Source organism: Manacus vitellinus, unplaced genomic scaffold (genome assembly GCF_001715985.3).
Source record: "Manacus vitellinus isolate BGI_N305 unplaced genomic scaffold, ASM171598v3 scaffold_1_pilon, whole genome shotgun sequence".
In the NCBI taxonomy this organism is placed as follows: domain Eukaryota; kingdom Metazoa; phylum Chordata; class Aves; order Passeriformes; family Pipridae; genus Manacus; species Manacus vitellinus.
The window spans coordinates 25,384,985-25,403,802 of record NW_021939396.1 but is presented as its reverse complement, the minus strand read 5'-3'; the positions used below and the strand labels follow the sequence as shown (position 1 = coordinate 25,403,802).

General features: G+C 34.1%; 1 protein-coding gene across 1 annotated transcript in view; it reads right to left on the bottom strand.

Moving 5' to 3' along the window:
- Positions 1-18,818, bottom strand: part of MMP16 (matrix metallopeptidase 16) — a 162,951-nt gene that overhangs the window by 18,573 nt on the left and 125,560 nt on the right. The window contains exon 7 of the mRNA XM_008922096.2: positions 1,879-2,017. Within this exon, the coding sequence (XP_008920344.1) occupies positions 1,879-2,017 (139 nt within the window). The remainder of the gene's footprint in view (positions 1-1,878; positions 2,018-18,818) is intronic.

The following is an 18,818-nucleotide window of genomic DNA, read 5'->3' as shown; positions in this document are numbered from 1 at the left end:
ACACCGGCAACAAATATTGCAAATCATGAAGAAGTGACAGAGAAGCAAAATTTTTTTAAAAAATTGCACAAGGAAATTTGAGGAATTGACTTTGGCAAACAAAGGGACAATACAAATGTCATTGGAAAAATAATGGAAGAAACTTTGAAAAGAAATCATATGGAAAAATACCTGCAGCAGAAAATCCAAGTATCATATGATCTCAGCTAGAAGGCATAAAACTAGCTGATATGAAATCAGATAGCATAAACTGGGGATGATGAGAAAGGAAAACACAATGTTCTGACAATCCTGCTCCTCCTCCTTGCTTTAATTAATCTTGGTTTGATTTCCCAGGTAGAAAATAGAGAAGTTGCCTCCTCCTTCTGTGGTCTGTTATCTATAACCTACTGACTACTGAGTACACCCATTCCTCTAAGTCCTAACAAGAGCCAGTAAGCATTGGGTGAAGAGTTAAATAACAATAAAACATATTTCAAGGTCACTGGGAAGGAAAGAAGGTATAAGAGTAAGCTTGATCAATTCTGTCTGGAGCTCAGGTAGTGGATCCCAGCATTATCAAGGCTGAGGTCTGGAACGCACAGGGTAGTTCCTTTGCTCTGTGTAGCACTGGTGAGCAAAGGAATATCTACCAAATTATATTTGTATCCTTCCATGTCCTAGGGACCCAAAAATCAAGTAGAGGGATGGAGGTACCTTGATCATGACTCCAGTCTTAACAACTTCCCAGAATTAGTGGCTTGAAGTTTATTTTATGGCAACAAAAGTAAAAACATATATTGTCTTGAAATCATAGAAATAGAAAATGTACTATATGGAATTTAATTTTCCTCATAATTCACATAAAAAATACAATTTGTCTATTAGCAAAACATAAACTTCACTGTAGTGTTATGTAGTGTTTCTGCATGTTATTAAATATTTTTCATTTAACATTCCCAAGATCACAATATTTCCATAGTGAATTAAATATTATTTCTAGCTCCCTGTCAATGATTCAACTTGTAAAAATGAATTAATTTTTGATGTAACAATTCAAAATAATTCTACTATTTTTTGTAATGAGTTAACAAATTAATCACTTACATCACTAAATAGCTGAATAATTTTCCACATATCTGTATATTAAATTTCTTCTTTCTCCTCTTAAATTATCTTATAAAACATACTTTACGTAATTTGCAAACTTTCGTTGTTAAATATGTATTTATTAAATATATAGTATAATTTGCTCATTAAATCTAAATTAAATACATGTTCAAGAACTTTAATTTTGAAGAACAGCAGATGTCTGGACCAAAACTATGAACAGAATGATAAGCAAAAATTCAATCCATAACGCCTATTTTCTGCAGCTTATGCTTCTTTAAAAATACTAAATACACGTCAGTGAAAAAGATAATAATTTTCCCCACCCAAAACTCCTAACATCACAGTTCTTAGATGAAACAAACAGTGCAGTACAGTGAGATATATATAGCAGAGATGCCATTTAAGTATACGAGAAGATCATTTGTTAAAAGGAAGAAAAGCAAAGAAAACCACAAAGAAAATTAATAACGGAAAGGTGTTCATTGTTGCTTCCTAATCCACATTTTTCAAAAAGGATTTCATAGTAGGTCACTGCATTGCTATGTCTTGTATTTATACTTCCAAATTTTTAGTGAATATATAAGAGCAGATAAACTGATACTGTGAAGGATAACCATAAATTAAAGATGTAGTTGTCAAATAAGAAAATGTAACTCAAATACTCTTCATTTAACTACCAATTTGCAACAAGATCTACAAATCATTAGCAAAAATAAGCAAGATATGTTTCAAGAAATAATCACAGTCAAAAGTATTACATAAAATTTTACCTTTTTTCTTTCTTACCTTTAAAGAAGACAAAATTCCCCTCACTGTTTTCATAAACTGCATCAATGCTGGGAGGCAGTCCCCTCCAGAAGTAGGTAATCTGCATGGGGTATCCATCCATTACCCTGTTGTTTCTGACCCGCCAAAACCACTGATCCTGGAAACCAAATATACACCTCTTACTCCATTTATATGTGTTCAGATGTTGTCTTGAAAATACTGAACAGCCTATCCTAGCATTTTTAGAGCATGACCTTTCGCTGTTTGCAGAACCATGTTGTGTTTGCATTCATGTCACATCCACACATTACAAAAGTGTCAGACCTAGTTGTTCCCCGAGGTGGGAATAAGCTACACATGTGAATAGTGTGTTTGCTGAAGATAGCCTTTGGCAGAACATACACAGTTCTGTACGAGATGATGTAACTTTCTCAATTTCACTCCTATAAGGGGCCCAATTTAAAATTTGTGGTCTGACTACAAGTGCTTTAAACTGAACCATAAGCACATGTGTATGCTTAATATAATGGGACTGCAGACAGGCTTAGATGATCAATAATTCTGCAGGTGAATTTTTTTGCAATGGCTGCTAACAGTGAAAGGTTGATAGGTATATGTGTAACATTGCTACATCAGTCCAATAAGAACTACAATTTGATGTGAATTTTACTGTAGTGAAGATTAACAATCTTTCTGTGTGATATTAAATAGAATGGCTAATATTACGGCCATATATATATATATATATTTATATATATATAAATTATTTATTTATTTATTTATATTTATACATAATAGGTGCTAAATCCAGCTAAATCTAGTTTGTGGTACACTAGATGCGTATCAATAAAGATATTGTTATATCTCTTCAGGTCTTATAACAGCAACTGTTTCACCTTATTCAATATTTAGAGGCAAAGGATAGGGTAAGCAAGTATTTAACTTCTTACATATGTGTATATTTTTCAGCATTAGTATTGTAGAAAACAACCCTACTTAAATAATAAAGAACATGATATTCTGTTAGATATTTGTCTTGGTTTTACATGGTAGTTCTTCCTGTATAGTCAACTTACCAAGCACGAGAGGTTCTTACAGGACTTGGCACAGCTTAGAGACAAGATGAATACTTTGCAGGAGCAGGTTTATGATGAACTGTATTCATCATCTTTCTAAACCTGAGATCACATCTCTCTTTAATGGTTTATCTTTCCAAAGACTTAACAATTTATAAATTTCCACAAAAAGTATTAGTCATACAAGTATAAACCAGCTCAATATATATACAAAAATACATCTCAATCATCTGTGTAAATGAATCTAAAATTGAAACTGTTGCTTTGAGTGCCAGATTTATGAGAAATTTACTATTAAAAAAAAAAGTTCAAGCAGTTACACAACCTGACGAAAATATTATACTGGGAAGTTGTAATTGCCTGAAAATAACACTAATACAAATTCTCACATTTTTTCATGTCTAGGTATTTCATTGCCTGTATAATGCAGTTGCACTACTCTCATCCAATTAGATTCCTGTTTTCAGTTTTTATTTTTGTTTTATTAAAAAATGTATTTTAACATTTGAGGAAGGTCAACAAGACCTTCCTTTAGGATTAATTGATTAAATTTCAGTAAGATAACTGGCAAAAGGAGGGGAATACAACTTGGAGATACAAGTATTTAGGAAGTGAAGCACGTGTTCTGAATGCTGATACAGATAATGCTAATTTCTGTTCTTTTTTAATATTGTGTGTAGATAAGACATTTGGAAGTACTTTTTCATTGAAACAGTAATAAATGTTTGAAATGGATTTTCTAGTCAGATTTTTTCAGCATCATCAATCTGGATATGACTGAGAAAGGAATGACATAATGCTAAGTCTCAGTAGACGAAACAGTCCTTTTTGCTCCCCAAATTTCTATAAAACCCTCAGAAGCCAGGGTTTTCTCTGAGACTGATCTCAGAGATCAGTTATTTATTTTTTTTTAAATGAACAAACAAGTAGCAAGCTGCATTGATTTGAAACTGCAGAATTTGTGTTACCTGCTACTATCTTCAGTGCAATGGAATATTTTAAGCTTGTCTTTCCTCACTCCCAGACAGATAACCCTTTTTTTGGTCTGAATTTTGTTGCAAAAGCACATCTTTGACAACAATGTTTAGTTGAAGGAAGGAACATACCCATCTCTCATAAAATGTCCTCTAACTCAGAAGGACATTGATCAAGTTGCGGGTGCAAAATAAGCAAGATATTTAAAGCTGAACAAAGGCTAACTACTTTGCTGAATACAAAAGGACATAAGTACATGCATAATTGCTTCATTGAATAGAGGTCATAAATGAAATGTCCAGGCTTTCAGGAGCTTCCTGAGAGAGCACACATACTCTGGAAAATCTAGATATTGGTGCTATAGACAAAGCTTATAACATTCTAAGTTGGCTAATGCATCTCAACATTCAGCTAGTAAACCAAACCAGATCTTGCAAATCATATTCATGTGTTACTAGGGAAGGATTTCTTTAGTTCTAATGATATCAGTTATCTTCTTTTTATCAGACTTATGCTACATTGTTAAATATTCAATTTCATTGATTGCATTGTTTTGGCTTGGTTTTGTTTTTTTAATGGGAAAAAAAAGAAATAAAACAAACAAACAAACAAAAATACCCAAACTTTAAATAGTCATAGCTATATTCAGAAGTTCACAAACTTTCAAATTTTAAGATAGAGATGGCTGGAGTAGCAAGTAGTCTTTTTTGGTTAGAGCAGTACTGCATTGGTGATTGGCTAGTACCATCCCATCATGGTCATCTTAGGTAAAATACCAAAGTGTCAGTGGAATGAACTCAGTAAAGAGACTAATCATGCATTCTTGAAAGAAACAGACTCTGTAACGAACACAGATTTCACAGTGCAACAAAATCTGTAAAATCAAGTCAACAAATATATTTTTCTTGAGAATGAGTTATGTTTCAGCGTTAGAGATTTATGGAGTATATTTGCATGATTTCATTTTGATAACAAGACCAAAGAAATTATATTCTGCAGATTTGGTATTGAGTTGCATGTCAAATTGTATTTCATATTTAATATTGTTGATTTTCAGTATAATAGTGAGAATATTCTTATTCATTCATTTTGCTCAAATTCCTTAGCAAACCAATAATTTTCCCTGCTATGCAATTAAAATCTTAACAATAATATAATTATGGCAAGGCTGGAATGTTTGATTCATGCAGCATGACCCCATAAATTTGTTTTTAAATGTGTATATATGTGTATATCTATATACAGTAATGTGAATACTATGTATCCATAATCTTTCAACAAGAAATAATTCAAGGTATCTGACAAGAAATTAATCCAGCAGGGTATTAACTGTGTAAACACATCCATCCTAGACTGGCACAGGCCTTTTCATCTGAGACTGATTATAGATCCCCACTCTTTCCTATAGTCATTTTAAAGATACTTCCAATAGAATGGTATCTCACATGGTATCATGAAAAATCAGGAATCTTCAAAATCTTTTTTTAAATATGTACCTTCTTACTTCCCGAATTCTACAAAGAAATGAGACTGCTTACTCTGCTCTAATACTACTAGATTAGTGCTCAGTGAGTTATGTAAGTGGAAATGTCTTGACCAGATTTATATGTCCGCAATGTACAAATCTGTTTAGAAATGAACCAGTGAACTTCACCTAATGAAGCTCCCTCACTGAAACATTCTAAGGTAAGCATCACTTGGTTGTTTATTTCTCTACATTGACTAAAAATGGAACCTAGAAACCTGGCTCCTGTTCAGATGTCCACTTTTCACAAAGTGGAAATCCAAATGCAAGCAAAATACTGTTTGTTGTCTACTTTTTGTCTCCTGGGTTCAACCTGTCATAATGCAAAAAACATAAAATCAAAAAGATGACCACATAGGGTCAGATGAGGGTCCATCTAGGCCTGTATTCTCTCTCCAGTGGAGCCAACAGCAAGTTAACAGATAAGACTTCAGCCCTGAAGTGATCAAGCAGTTGGACTAGATGACTATTGTAGGTTCTTTCCAACTGCATTGCTCTACACTACTGTATCCTGTGATGATAAAAAAAAAAGGAACATGCAATGACACCTCTCTGATACACTCCCAGCTACCCATCACTTGTAGTTCAGGGACCTCTTGAACCAAAGGCATTGATTTTGTGATTGATAGCACTTGATGGGCTTTAACTCCTTTGGACTCCTTCCTAAACGCACGCAAAGTTAGAGCATCCACAGCTACCTGCAGAAATGTGTATAACAATGTAACAACCTTTACTGCGAAAAGCCATAAGCAATCAGGAACAGCTACAGCTGCTCACCGGTGTTCAACCCTCATTCACCTGATTTGTTTATCACCAAGATCAGTAGCACGTTAACTGCAAGATCTAATTCAGGGTCTTTGTTGCTTTATATTAAAAACACCTTGTAGATTAAATCCTTTTGATTATTTTCACAAAAACTTTCTACACTGTAACACATCTGGCCAACATTTAGGGTAGCAGATCTGTGGCTTGAAAGAAGATCTTCCTGGGTCATTGCCTTTAATGTCTAAATATTCCATTTTGAAGCATAATTATGAACATAACATACCATATTATCTGTTCTACAGGATGGAATCCTGTAGACTCCTTATTTTCCTGATCTATTTTCAGCATATTTACGTGATACTGCAATAATCATGAACAATGGGATATTGCTTATCAGTAAGGACCCTACAGGTTTCCACAAAACTAAAATTTTGTAAGTTTATAATTTTAGCATTTTTATGGTCTTATTTAAACAGGTAGAAGTTGGCACAAGATTTGTCAATAGATGTAATTTCAGAGAATCAGCAGATATTTGGAAACATCTGAGGGCAGAACTGAAACTTTGGACCATTTATAAGATTGGGGAAGGTAGGTGTTGGCAGAAGTTGATGGAATAATTTGTTTGTGTAAATTTAATTTTCCTGTCTGACTTTCATATGAACATACTGGACTCAATGATTTTAGACTGCTATAGTTCAAACTCTGGAACTCAAGGAACTCCAACTTGTGGCTGTAAAGCATGCCAAGAATCTTTCTGAAGTATCAGATGGCATAGGCTCTGCTTGTAGAAAGAATGCATCATTTCAGCACATATAAGTAAATATATTTATCTCAAACAAAGTTATATTTACCAGAATTTTTATCATCTGCATTTTGGTAAACAGGTCCAGTTACTGTAAATGTGTTTTCACAAAAGTTTTACTATTATTGAAATTCAAAAGAGGCACAGTCCAAGAGAAAGCATATTGACTCTTAGAAAGCTCTTTCACTCTTGAAGTAAATAGCTTGAAACAGTTTCTCTGGCAAAACACTTCTCAGTGTATTTGTTTATGTTGAATAAACACAATTTTTTCTCTTTTGAAAAACTGTTTTCTTTTCCCACAACGTTGGTTAAATATACTTTTTGTTATTTTGTTTCCCCAAAAGATTAACTACTGTAGACAGGTTGAACACATGATTTGGCAAATGCACTTCAATTCAAAGCTACAAACAGCTACATTGGATGCATAGCTTTTAATTTCTTTCCTTGCTGGCTAGCAAATGATGCTTTGTAAGCATCTGTATTTACCCAATTGCTTCAAAAATATGGATCGCTCCTGTGCTGCTGGGATCTGGCATAATAATGGATCATTAAATATTATGACTATAGACATGTTAAGTAAATTAAACTTGGACAATTATTCCCAGTTCAAAAAGCAGAACTGAAAAAAAAGAAAACAAAAATAAAAATTTAATTGAAAAGAGAGAAATATCTCAGAACCAGAAAATGGGCATTGAGTAAGGAGAGACTGCAAGCTGTTTCAGAAACGCTGTGATGGATAAAGAGAAATAGTAGAATGAAGAAGCAGAAGCAGTCACTCAAATTGAATGTTTTCAAATTTTATTAAGAAGGGATATTTCTGAGAAAAAAGGACAATAAGGCTTTTTAGAGAAAACAAACTGAAAAAAGATTATACATAAATCATTCTGCACCGTCAGTGAATATTCTAGGTATTTTTTTTTCTGTGCATATAAAGGGACTAAAATATTATATATTGTGTTTAATCACAGAAAACACCTTCCTCAAAAAAGCACTTCTTTATTAACAGCTCAGAGAATCTTGAATAGTAGAGTTAGAATCAAAGAATCTGGCTCATAATGCATAATTTTCATACTTTGCTGCTAGATAAAGTCTCCTCCTAATCTTAGAATATATGATTTAAGCTTTTTTTGTGAAGATTGAGTTAAATAGTTTTTCATATTTCATACTATGAATGTTTAAATCTGTACTTCTATGAAAATTGATTTCAATTTCAATATTTATTCTCATCTTAAGGAACAACTTTCAGGTTTCTTAAGGGATACAGCTGATGTGTAGGAGAATTGAAAACAATCTCTAGGTATTTTGGTTCAACTATAATACACACACCAGAGGAGTTTTTAGCACAAAATTAATGGAGCTTTCTTGTCTGAGTACTTAATTTTCTCCTATGTCTCTGAAACAACATTAAAACATTAATTTGACACAAAATGTCTAGAGCTATGACCTTTATTTTATACCCAATGAACTCTGTCTACAATTCCGTAATGACATGTGACTCTCTGACTCAGAGGTTCAAATGATATCCACCTTAAACAGAAAGATTGCCCATCTGATAGACATTCTAGAAAATCTAAAAAGAGCTAGAATGAAGAAAAAAATCAGAAACATTTAAGGTGGTACCTTTTGTAATTACTCAGAGATGAAGGCAGGAAAAGATTTAAGGCAGTAAACGAGAAAGGTGCAAAACAAGGACAAATTGAAACTGTAAATAATAATATTTTGACTATGATTAGAAAAATGTGTGTGAACACGCAGTAGTTTGTGAAATACCCTTGCATTGTACAGCAAAAATCTGTGAATTTCTCTCTGACTTGATGTTGAAGTGTGTATATATATATATATATATACTTATATATAGTTCTGTTAACAATATTCCCTTAACAAGAAGGAAAGTTTAATATCTATACCTGATAGACAAAGAAGTTTTACAATAGCTAGATTCCACAGGATTACTGCTTGGCCTATTTAATTTGGAAAAAAAGGGCAAATAAACATAATACTTCTGCCTTAAATAAATGTTAATAAAATACTGAATTGCAATTAATACTGTAGATTAATATTACTGATAAAATACATCAAGGTATCACATTGGGTCTTGTCTTCTCCCACAAGCATACTCTGATCATGTGCCAAAGCAAGTCTTTGTCAATGTAAGTTTACACATACCCAGCAGCTAAGCAAAAGGACAGCAGCAGCAGACATTCAGACAAATGAGTAACCTAATTTTTTCCTCATCTGAGCATTTAAAAACAACCCAAAAAAACCAAAACAGTGGTAAATAATACTCTAAGGTGTTTAGTAACTTTAAATTCTCTTATAGAGAAAGAAGAGTTCCAGTTATGTACAGAGAAACTTACCAAAGGACAGAGCCTGCAGAGACTACATTTAAAGACTGTGATTGAGGAGACAATAAAGTTCCCCTACTAGACACCTTTATGGGAGAATTAAGAAACTTCCTGAACTTGGGAAATGCAAGGTATAGCTATTGTATCTAAATCAAAATAAATGGTGAATATCCTTTTAAAAATCTTGATCTAATCTCAAAAGACACTATTCCACATCTTCATCAGTTCATACGAATACATCAGGGAATCTCAGTGCTGGTAATATTGGGCCTGTGACATGTGGAATTAGTCTTTGTGCCTACTCATTTGGGGAATTCCACTATTTCTTTAGTGACATTCATTTTCAACATTCCAAATTTGGAATTTATAGCATCAAAGCCAAAGGACGTCACTGCACAGAACAGGAAAAAAAAAATTCTTTTTAACAACTTTCTGTGAAATAATTTTCATGGAGCAGAAAAAAGAAGATAGAGTCCAGGGGATTTAGGTACAGAAAAAATATTAGCACAATTCAGCTATGAGAAGGATTGCTGAAATAATTTCTCTTTGCTGTTTTGCCTTTTCTTTTTTTTTTCCCAATGCAGTATTTCTAATGAAATGTATAGATTAACCCTACTTCAGTTCATACTTAATTCCACAGCAGAAAACAATTGACTCGATTTATACTGGAATCAGACACTAAATAGCTGCTACCGATCTAGCTCATTTTAGGAAACAATTAACTAAATGGACTATTCTATACACACATGGAATACTTTAGCTCAGCTTATTATTAAGTGGATTCACGCACTGAACAAACAAAGCTGCTTTAAAACTAACAAGGTCTATTATCAATTCAATAACAGATGGATGGACAATGAATTGAAGACGACTTATTTGAATTTATAGAAATAATTCATCTTTCCTAATGTGTTTGAGACAACAGCATTTTTACCCCTAACAGGATAAAAATGTGGTCTGAGTCTCCATTTAGGTGGGTTTCTGTAATCCTAACTGAATTGAGCATTTCAATTCATTCTGATTTTGTCCAAATAACTAAACTGACTGAGACTCTATAAAATGTTCCCATTGCCACATGGTGATGATCCAATATGAAGAAACAAACAGACTGGCATGAAAGAGGCACAATAAAGACCTGTAAAGACATCAAATCTAGGCTTGCAGCCAGGAATCTCTGGAATGCTCATATTCCCCCTAATGCTCTGTAGGTAACTGCACATGCCCATGAAGTACTGCACAAGACCCTTCATCCACATGAGGAACATTAGGCCTTTACAGAGCAGTTAACTATTTATTTCTTCAGTAGGGATTGCACTTTGAGGCTACAAAACCAGCAATATTCTTGAACTGTCTCAGCTTTACGTTTTGGTTTTTTTTTTAAAAAAGCACAGTTATGATTTCAGCATGAGTAATAGCCATAGAAAAAACCAGACCATTAGGAGTGGCATATCCAGCAACAAGTAGCCAACAATATCTGTCATGACAATGAAAATATGAAAATTATAGATATTCGATTGTCTTTGCTCACTGAATCTGTCACTCAGATACAGGGATTAGGTCATGAAGAAAGTGAAGGAATTTCTAACAGTGAACATGTAATACTGTAAACTACATCTGATTACAGATAAGCTAGGAATGTACAATTTAAAGCAGTAAATGACTGCAGGTGTCATAAAGGGCTGGTCAGACACCACCACAAAATATCATCAAAGTATCCATTGTGATAAGATTGAGGAGAAACACTGGCAAACTGTTAGGGAGAATGGGAAAGGATTGAACTCTACCATTATCAAGTATAACCTTTGATCTAATACAGTCTACTCTCCTTGGTAAAGATATTGACTGGAATTGTAGTATAACAGAATTTGATTTTGTATAGGAAAAGAGTTTTTGATTTCATATACTTGCTATTACAAGCTAATCTATTGTTTCTTGTGTGATTTTACCCAATACACATTATTCAAAATAGTCTCCCTGCCTTGCCAAAGGTATTTAATACTGAATGAGGTCTTCAGTCTGTTACAGTCAATGGAGTTTTTTCCCATTACTTTCAACTGGGCCAAGTTTCATTCAGTAGTCAAGCAAAGTAACACTTAAAAAAGTATTCAAGATATAGCTTATATAAAATAGAAGAAAATAGAGTATTTAGGTAATTAACATTAATATCTGTTATATGTTTCAATAGATTCTCAATAGCGTGAATAGTTTCGTTAAGTTGTTGAAAAAATAAACACACACATTGTTTTACACTATTTAAGATCTCAACTGTTTAGTAGTGCAGTGTTTTGCACAGGAAACAGCTAATTCAGAGTAACAAATGAGATTAGTTTATTTTCATTTAAACCACTGCTAAACTTTTACACTGTGGACTCACAACCCCTTGAAAGGGAAAAAAAAAAGAATCAAAGAAATTAAAAATATAGAAATACTGCCAGAATATAAAGGATTGGCTGTAAATCAAGATTATGCACATATAATCAAACAATACCACTGCTTGAAAAAGCTTACATTACAAGCCATTCCAATTTTTTCCCAAAATGTTTACCTAAATTAGTTGAAAGACCCCAATTTTATACAACAGGAAATTTTAATTAAACCTTGTGCTTGAAGTGTTTTTTCAATTATTCTCTTTGGTTCCATTAGGATGTAGCCCCAATTAAAATGTATTGTTAATATTACAAGATAACACTTGCTGGTACAAAATTGAAGATATGCCTCCATGTAATTTTAGATCATTCCTTGCTGTGAGTTTTTTGTAATTATTTTTTGTCAATAATGTTTTTTTCTATTCTCTTGCCAATTTAATATTTTTAATCAGTTCACTTAAACACTGAGCCTCTGAAAACAGGCAAGTTCTAAAAAATGAAATACCTTTTGTACCCTAGAATTCAGTTAAAGCTTTTTGTTATTTTGTATTTTGCTATACTAAAATTAATAAGGTCACAGGATTCTCTGTAGCAAACAAATATTGTAACTATAAGAAAAAAAAAATCGGGATTTGATCTTTCCCCATCATTAGTCCTTACTGAAGTGATAATGCCCATTGAAAGTATGTATTCTCATACATACATCTCAAGATTCTCTGTCTATTGCTGAGTTATTAATAAGAAATAAATTTACCAGATTAGAGTCTTTTCACATGCATTTATCTGTATTTTTAATGTCTTTTGCTTATTTATTAGTGCTATGCAGAACTAGAATTATTCTTTATTTCTCACATTTGATAGTATGTAAAACTTGTTTTGATCAAAACCACAATGAAGTTAATGGTCAAGTAGATTTCAGAACAGGCTCTTGACATATGGGGAGCAATAAAAGGACATATTCAATTACTAAGAAAAAGAGCAATTCTGAATGCACAAGTCACACCATATAAGCAAGCTATCATTTGTTGGAGGATGCTGGGGATTATTTTTGGAAGTAAGAAAAAAGTAAAAATTCAATTTTTTTTTATTCACTATTGTTACAAATACTTTTCTAAGAGTACATAAAAACTTGTCCCACTCTATCCTTTTGCATAAAGAGAATAACAGAGATCTTCAGATTCCACCAATTCCACTCTATTTTTAAAAAAATGCTTCTAAAGAATGACTAATTCCTGGAATTGTGGTCTATGATTTACAAATATTTAGTATCAGATTTTTCAATATTTATTAGATTAAAACTAAATCAGAAATAAGAATTTGTTAAGATTCACATTTAACTGCCCAAATCTTTAAAATGTTGTCCCAAAGGCTACCACTACATTTGTATATTAATTCACATAATTCACTCCAGTATTCCTGCTAAATTCAGCCTGTCCAACTCTCTGTGAAATCCCTTGAAGAGTCTGAAGTATTCGTTTTTATCTGCGAGTACTCTCTGGGTTAGGGAGTGCACCTTGTGGGTATTAATGGCTCATCATGACATGGTGAGAGTCTCAGAGACACAGGACCAAGTCAGTCTTTGAATAAAGAGTTTTAGCCCAAAGCCTAACCCCAGGAAGGAGGGTGATTTCCTCTGAAAGCTGAGCCAGGGAAAGGAGACAGCAGAGGATCTGTCTCACACAGCTGGAAGGGGTGCGTGTCCCTCCCCTGCACTCCTCTTGTTAGTCCTTTGTGAGCACTTACCACACACTCCAATCTCCTCTGCCTGGACTTTTTTTTCTAAGATGAATGCAGAAGTCATAAAACAGTCTCCTGGCCATCTAGCTATTGCCTCTGATGACCATATGCCAAAAGAGATGATGAAGCTAATGCTGCTGTGAGATGAGTAGGGGCAACAGTCAAATTTCAGCAGATTCACAGAATCTGGCTGAGGTTGGAAGGGACCTCTGAGGATTTTGGGGAAATATGAAGAAAGACTTGAACTTCCCTTGGAGTTAAGTTGGGAAAACAGGTAAGAGAAACATTTTGGGATGCTATGACTTTTTAGTGCTTATATTTCAGTCGCTACACAAAATCACAGAAAGGTTGAGGTTTGAAGGCACCCTTAGAGAACCAACCCACTCCTCTGCTTAAAGCAGAACAATCTACAGCCAGCTGACCAGGTCTATGTCCAGTCAACTTCTGAGTACCTTTGAAGACGGAGACTCCACAACCTCTGGACCACCTGTTTCCATGTTTAATCTGTAAGTGTTTACAATGAAAAAAGGAAAAATTCTTATGTTTAAATTGAAATCAAACAAATCATTCTGCCTTGTTTTTCTCTCAGGGAGAATAAATTCAGAAGAATATTAGTCTGTAAGCTCAATGTAATGTCTCAGCATAGCTGTTAAATCTTCCTGAACTTTATTGCAATGCATATCATCCAAACTCACAGTATGGAGGTAGTCAATCAACAGGTACCACTGTGTCATGCAAAAAGTGGTATAAGGAGAAATAATAATATATTTTACATGTGAGGGTTTATTTGTGTCAAGATGGTGTGAGCAATTACATATGAACAAGATGGTAACACCCACCATTAGATGAAATGCTTGTGCGGTGCCCTCATGGGGTCCACAGTCAAAGACACCAGTGTCTAAGGGATTAGCTAGCCTTGAGAAAAATCTGAACCACATGTATTTTGCAACTGTTTGGCCTCAGAGGATAGACTGTATCTAATTAAAAGCAAAGCACATATGATGGACATGAGAGGAGCTAAGTACCATCTGCTCTACTACTGATTAAACCATTTTACAGCACACTGTTTGCCAATGAAAACATAGCCTTTTGGAAAAAAAATAGTACTCTTTCTTCTGACAAATCTAAAGCCCTGCTGAAGATCCTGAGTTCATCATCCTGCTAGGGTCATACTTTATAATGGGCTACTACATGAATAACAAGAATTTTGTTAGCCAGATAGTACAGATTAATAATTGGTTCAGGTTGGTTATAAGTTTCAATAAGATCTATATCAATTCGATTGATAACTTTGTAAAAAAAGACCTAAAAATAGTTATGATTTTTTATAACTTTCTATGCATAAAATTTATGTGTATATACACCTATGTCTGTAGGTTAATAGGGGTTAGATAATAAGTGTTGTTATGACTGGGATGCCATCTTTCTGACTGTATAATAAAGTCCAAGAAAACGTTTTTAAAAGTGAGAAGGTACAAGGATTTTAAACTGAACTATTCGGGCACAATTAATACCCAGGTGATTATATCCTTGCCTGAATTCCTCTGCTGCTGTACTTTCCATACAGTAAGGATCAAACTGTGCTTCCCATTTTAAACCTGTGAATGTGTTAGCTAAAAACCTTTCCCTGCTTAGAAGCACGCTGAAAGGCCAAGCCAACATTTGGAAAATATTTTTACATCTGTCAGTGAAAGTATTCAATTATCAAAAACAGACAGGCTATGACTTTTTGGAATCCCAGCATGTCCCTGCTTTTATCCTTCAGGACATCCTACAACTTGTTTTTGTGCCACAGAATATCCATGCTGTACATTTCCAGTGAGCTTGATCTACTCTGATACATTGAAGTCGCCTCTGAGTTTTTGCTGTTTTCCTCCTTCCTTTTCAACATACAATCTGAATTACTCGAATTAAAGCATCTCTCCTCTCTGATGAGTTCAAAACTGTCAAATTCCACCAAATTGTTCTTCCTAACATGATATAGAAAGTAGGGTGAAAGGAGTCTGTTCTCTTCAGACTTAGCTACTTCTGAACTATTGTTCCCAGTCTGAGATGTTAAGTGGTTTTGCCTCTCAAATCAGTGTCTACTTCCTCAGGGTCCTCTGCTGAACTTTCCCAGGCAGCAGTTGACAGCTCAGACACCCACAGTATCACGTAACAAAAACCAGCTACACAAACAGAACAGGAGAGCTTTGAAAAAAATCTCAAATATAGTGAAGTCAAGTCTCATACTATAGCTGTTTCTTTGTCTCTGCTTTTTATTAGTAGTATTTTCCCTCTGTCTCACAGATTTTTAATTAGACATACCAGTTGTGATAAAATAGCCAATGCTAAAATGCTTTAAAAATTCGTTGTGTGTTTATCACACATCAAGGTGATTTTTTCTTTTGTTTTTAACAGCCTACTATATATAAATACACAATTCTGAGAGGGATATTAAATGGAATCTATACAGTTACGTATGAAAGCAACTGCTGTCTAAACTAATGCCAAGGGGTAATTACAGCCTAATTGGCTTGGCTCGTTTGGCATGTCATAAATGTTTTTACAATGGTTCTTAGCAGACGAAGAGTCAGAAAACAAATTTCTGCAAGTTGTGGAGAAATTGCTATAAAATAGTGAAACACAGCTCGTTAAGGCCTTCCTAAAATTGGTTCCATATTCTACCAGCTGTAATGTTCAGAATCCATTTCTCTGAGCTGCAAATGCTATTTGATTGATGGACAAACTTCTTTCTCTAATACTCAAATTATATTTCATCAAAACTCCCAGTATACAACAGCGGTAAAAATGCTGTTCTTCAAGCAGTGAGTTAACTTTTCCAACATGAATACTAAGCCCACTGGAGATTATATAGGATCCATTAATTTGTTTCTTAAAGATTTAGCATTAAACAAAGAAAGGACCAGTGAAACCACTATATGTTCTTCTGTGAAACGAAATTCTGCGTTACATAAACAAAGGACAGTGATTTGTCCCTCTAACTTGCTGATTATGTAGGACAAATTCCACACATTTATCACTTACTTCTCTAGACATAACTTGTTCAAGAAAACTAAGGATTTCTTTTAATCGGTAAAACTGAAAAGAATGTAAAGGAAAATTATATTAACAGCAGTCACACCATTTGTTGAAGCAGAGCTATAGGTAATTCTGTTTCCAAGGAACAAAGTGTGAATTGTACAGGACACAGGAAGAAAGCAGAAATATATGCTGCAAACTTCTTCACTAATGGATGTTTTCTGGTGACCTTAGACAATGGAGTTCCTTTTCATGATGCACTAGGCCTGAAGGTACTCTCAGGAGACTTTAAGAAGACAGTATTGTTGGATAGCACATATTGCTATACACAGTGGAAGAGAGGTTTTTCCATTAAAGGCAGACAGTGTCATACCACTCTGCTCAACTTTTCCAGAAAAGGAAGACCTTTCTCCATTTTCAGCCATTTTCTGCATCCTAGGGGAGTTCTAACTAAACAGAAGGAGAAAATAGCTGGAGAAAAGATTGGAAGTGTGACAGCTAAATACTAATTGTATTCAATATAAATACAGAAGCTGTCCAAAGATAAAAACTTGGCACTCATAATTTTTGGCATAGAAATTCTTCTGTCCTGATGGTCCCTTATACCAATTTAAGCATGCATTAAATAATAGCAATATTTATCAGTTGATGACAACAGAAACCAATAGTTACAATCTACTGATTTTAACCAATATTTTTGTAGTATAGCATACTGTGTCTCCAAACCTTACAGCTAGCAAGGACATTTTAAGGGCATCTAATTTAAACAACTAAGGTAGAAGTCCTTTTGGGACAACACATTTATGTCAGTAATATGTATATATTTGATGTAAAATAATTTTCTTTTCCTTAAAATCCAATAATTTCTACCAAAACAGTTGATCTGCAAAATTATAGTTTTATTTGGTGATTTTTTGGGGAATATTTAATAAGTTGATTGCTTTACTTTTATGTATAATGTTTATATTAGGTCAAGAAGAGTTCCTTTTTTTCATTTCTATAACTCTACAATTTTTATCAAGTGTTGCTAGTATTGGTACTTTGTCAAAGTGATGGCAAAACAATAAAAAGTGATGTCTAAGTGGAAATTTCATTTCTCTTTAAGTTTACAGTTATTCAGTTTTACTCTGGATATATCCATTTGAGAATGCCAGATAGTCAAAGCTCATTAATTTGACTCAACATAGAAACTGTTTTTAATATTCTGATACTCTTAAGTACACCTAATATCTCAACAGCCAAGAGAAAAAAATCTTGAAATTAATATTGTTTGTCATCTACTATGAAAATCCATAGTGTATCTCAAACTGTTAGATTTCATGCTTCAATTTTATGCTTAAATTAGAATTTAATTATTCAAAAGGGGTCACATTCTTCAGCTCTGTGGCTAGAGTTCCCAAGAAATTTCAAGGATTATTTAAATAAATTGAGCTCCTGAGCTTGAGACTTGCCCATGAGATAAAGAAGTGGCTATTTTCAACATGAAACTGGTACATGGCATACATGCCATTCAGAAGGCAATAAAATCTGCCACTAGACAATAATTAAAGACCTCTGGATAAAGGCAAAGAAAGGAAAGGATTTCAATTGATTAGACTCCAACTTTATTCATTTAACTCATCTGGGAAATATCCAGCAATAATTCTTCCAATGAAGGTCATAATTCTTCTTTAATTGTTTCCACCTGGTACCATACTGTCATCAATCCCCTGTTCTCCACCTCTCTATACTTGGCTCTCAGCCCATCACTCATGCCTTCCTAGTCTATCCTTGCACTAGTGTTAAGGGGCAAGGGCAAAGAGGTTTTGTTTTGCTTTTTTTTGTTGTGACAGACTACAGAACCTCCAGCATTGCTTCCTCCATTGCTGGATGCTTTCCCTGTATTCAGTCCCTATTTCTGTTTATACCACCTGAGAACTAATTCCTCCTGTTTCTGCTACAGTCTGACATGCTGAACTTTTCCTTATAACCAACCCCCCATCCCCAGGATTCTGCAAGGTAAATTGAAAATTACCAACAACTCTTGACTTCTCTAACTTCTTTTATGCTCCTGTCATACGCCTGCCTATACATCGCCCCTTCCTTACCCCAAAAAATCTCAAACATGTAATGAAAATCCTTTAGCAGACAAAAATCTTCATTAGCAAATTAATGGACAGGCAAGAGAGTTAAGGCTTATTAACTCAAGCATTCAAAGACAGTCTACAAAGCCAAGATTGGTATACTTAGGTAAGCTCAGTTGCTTAACACACTAACCCAAGGTGTGCCTTGCCATGTTCCCAGGTATCCTGAGGAGAAAACAGGAACTGTGAGAGCCTAGAGAAAATAACCAGGGCAAAGGTGACC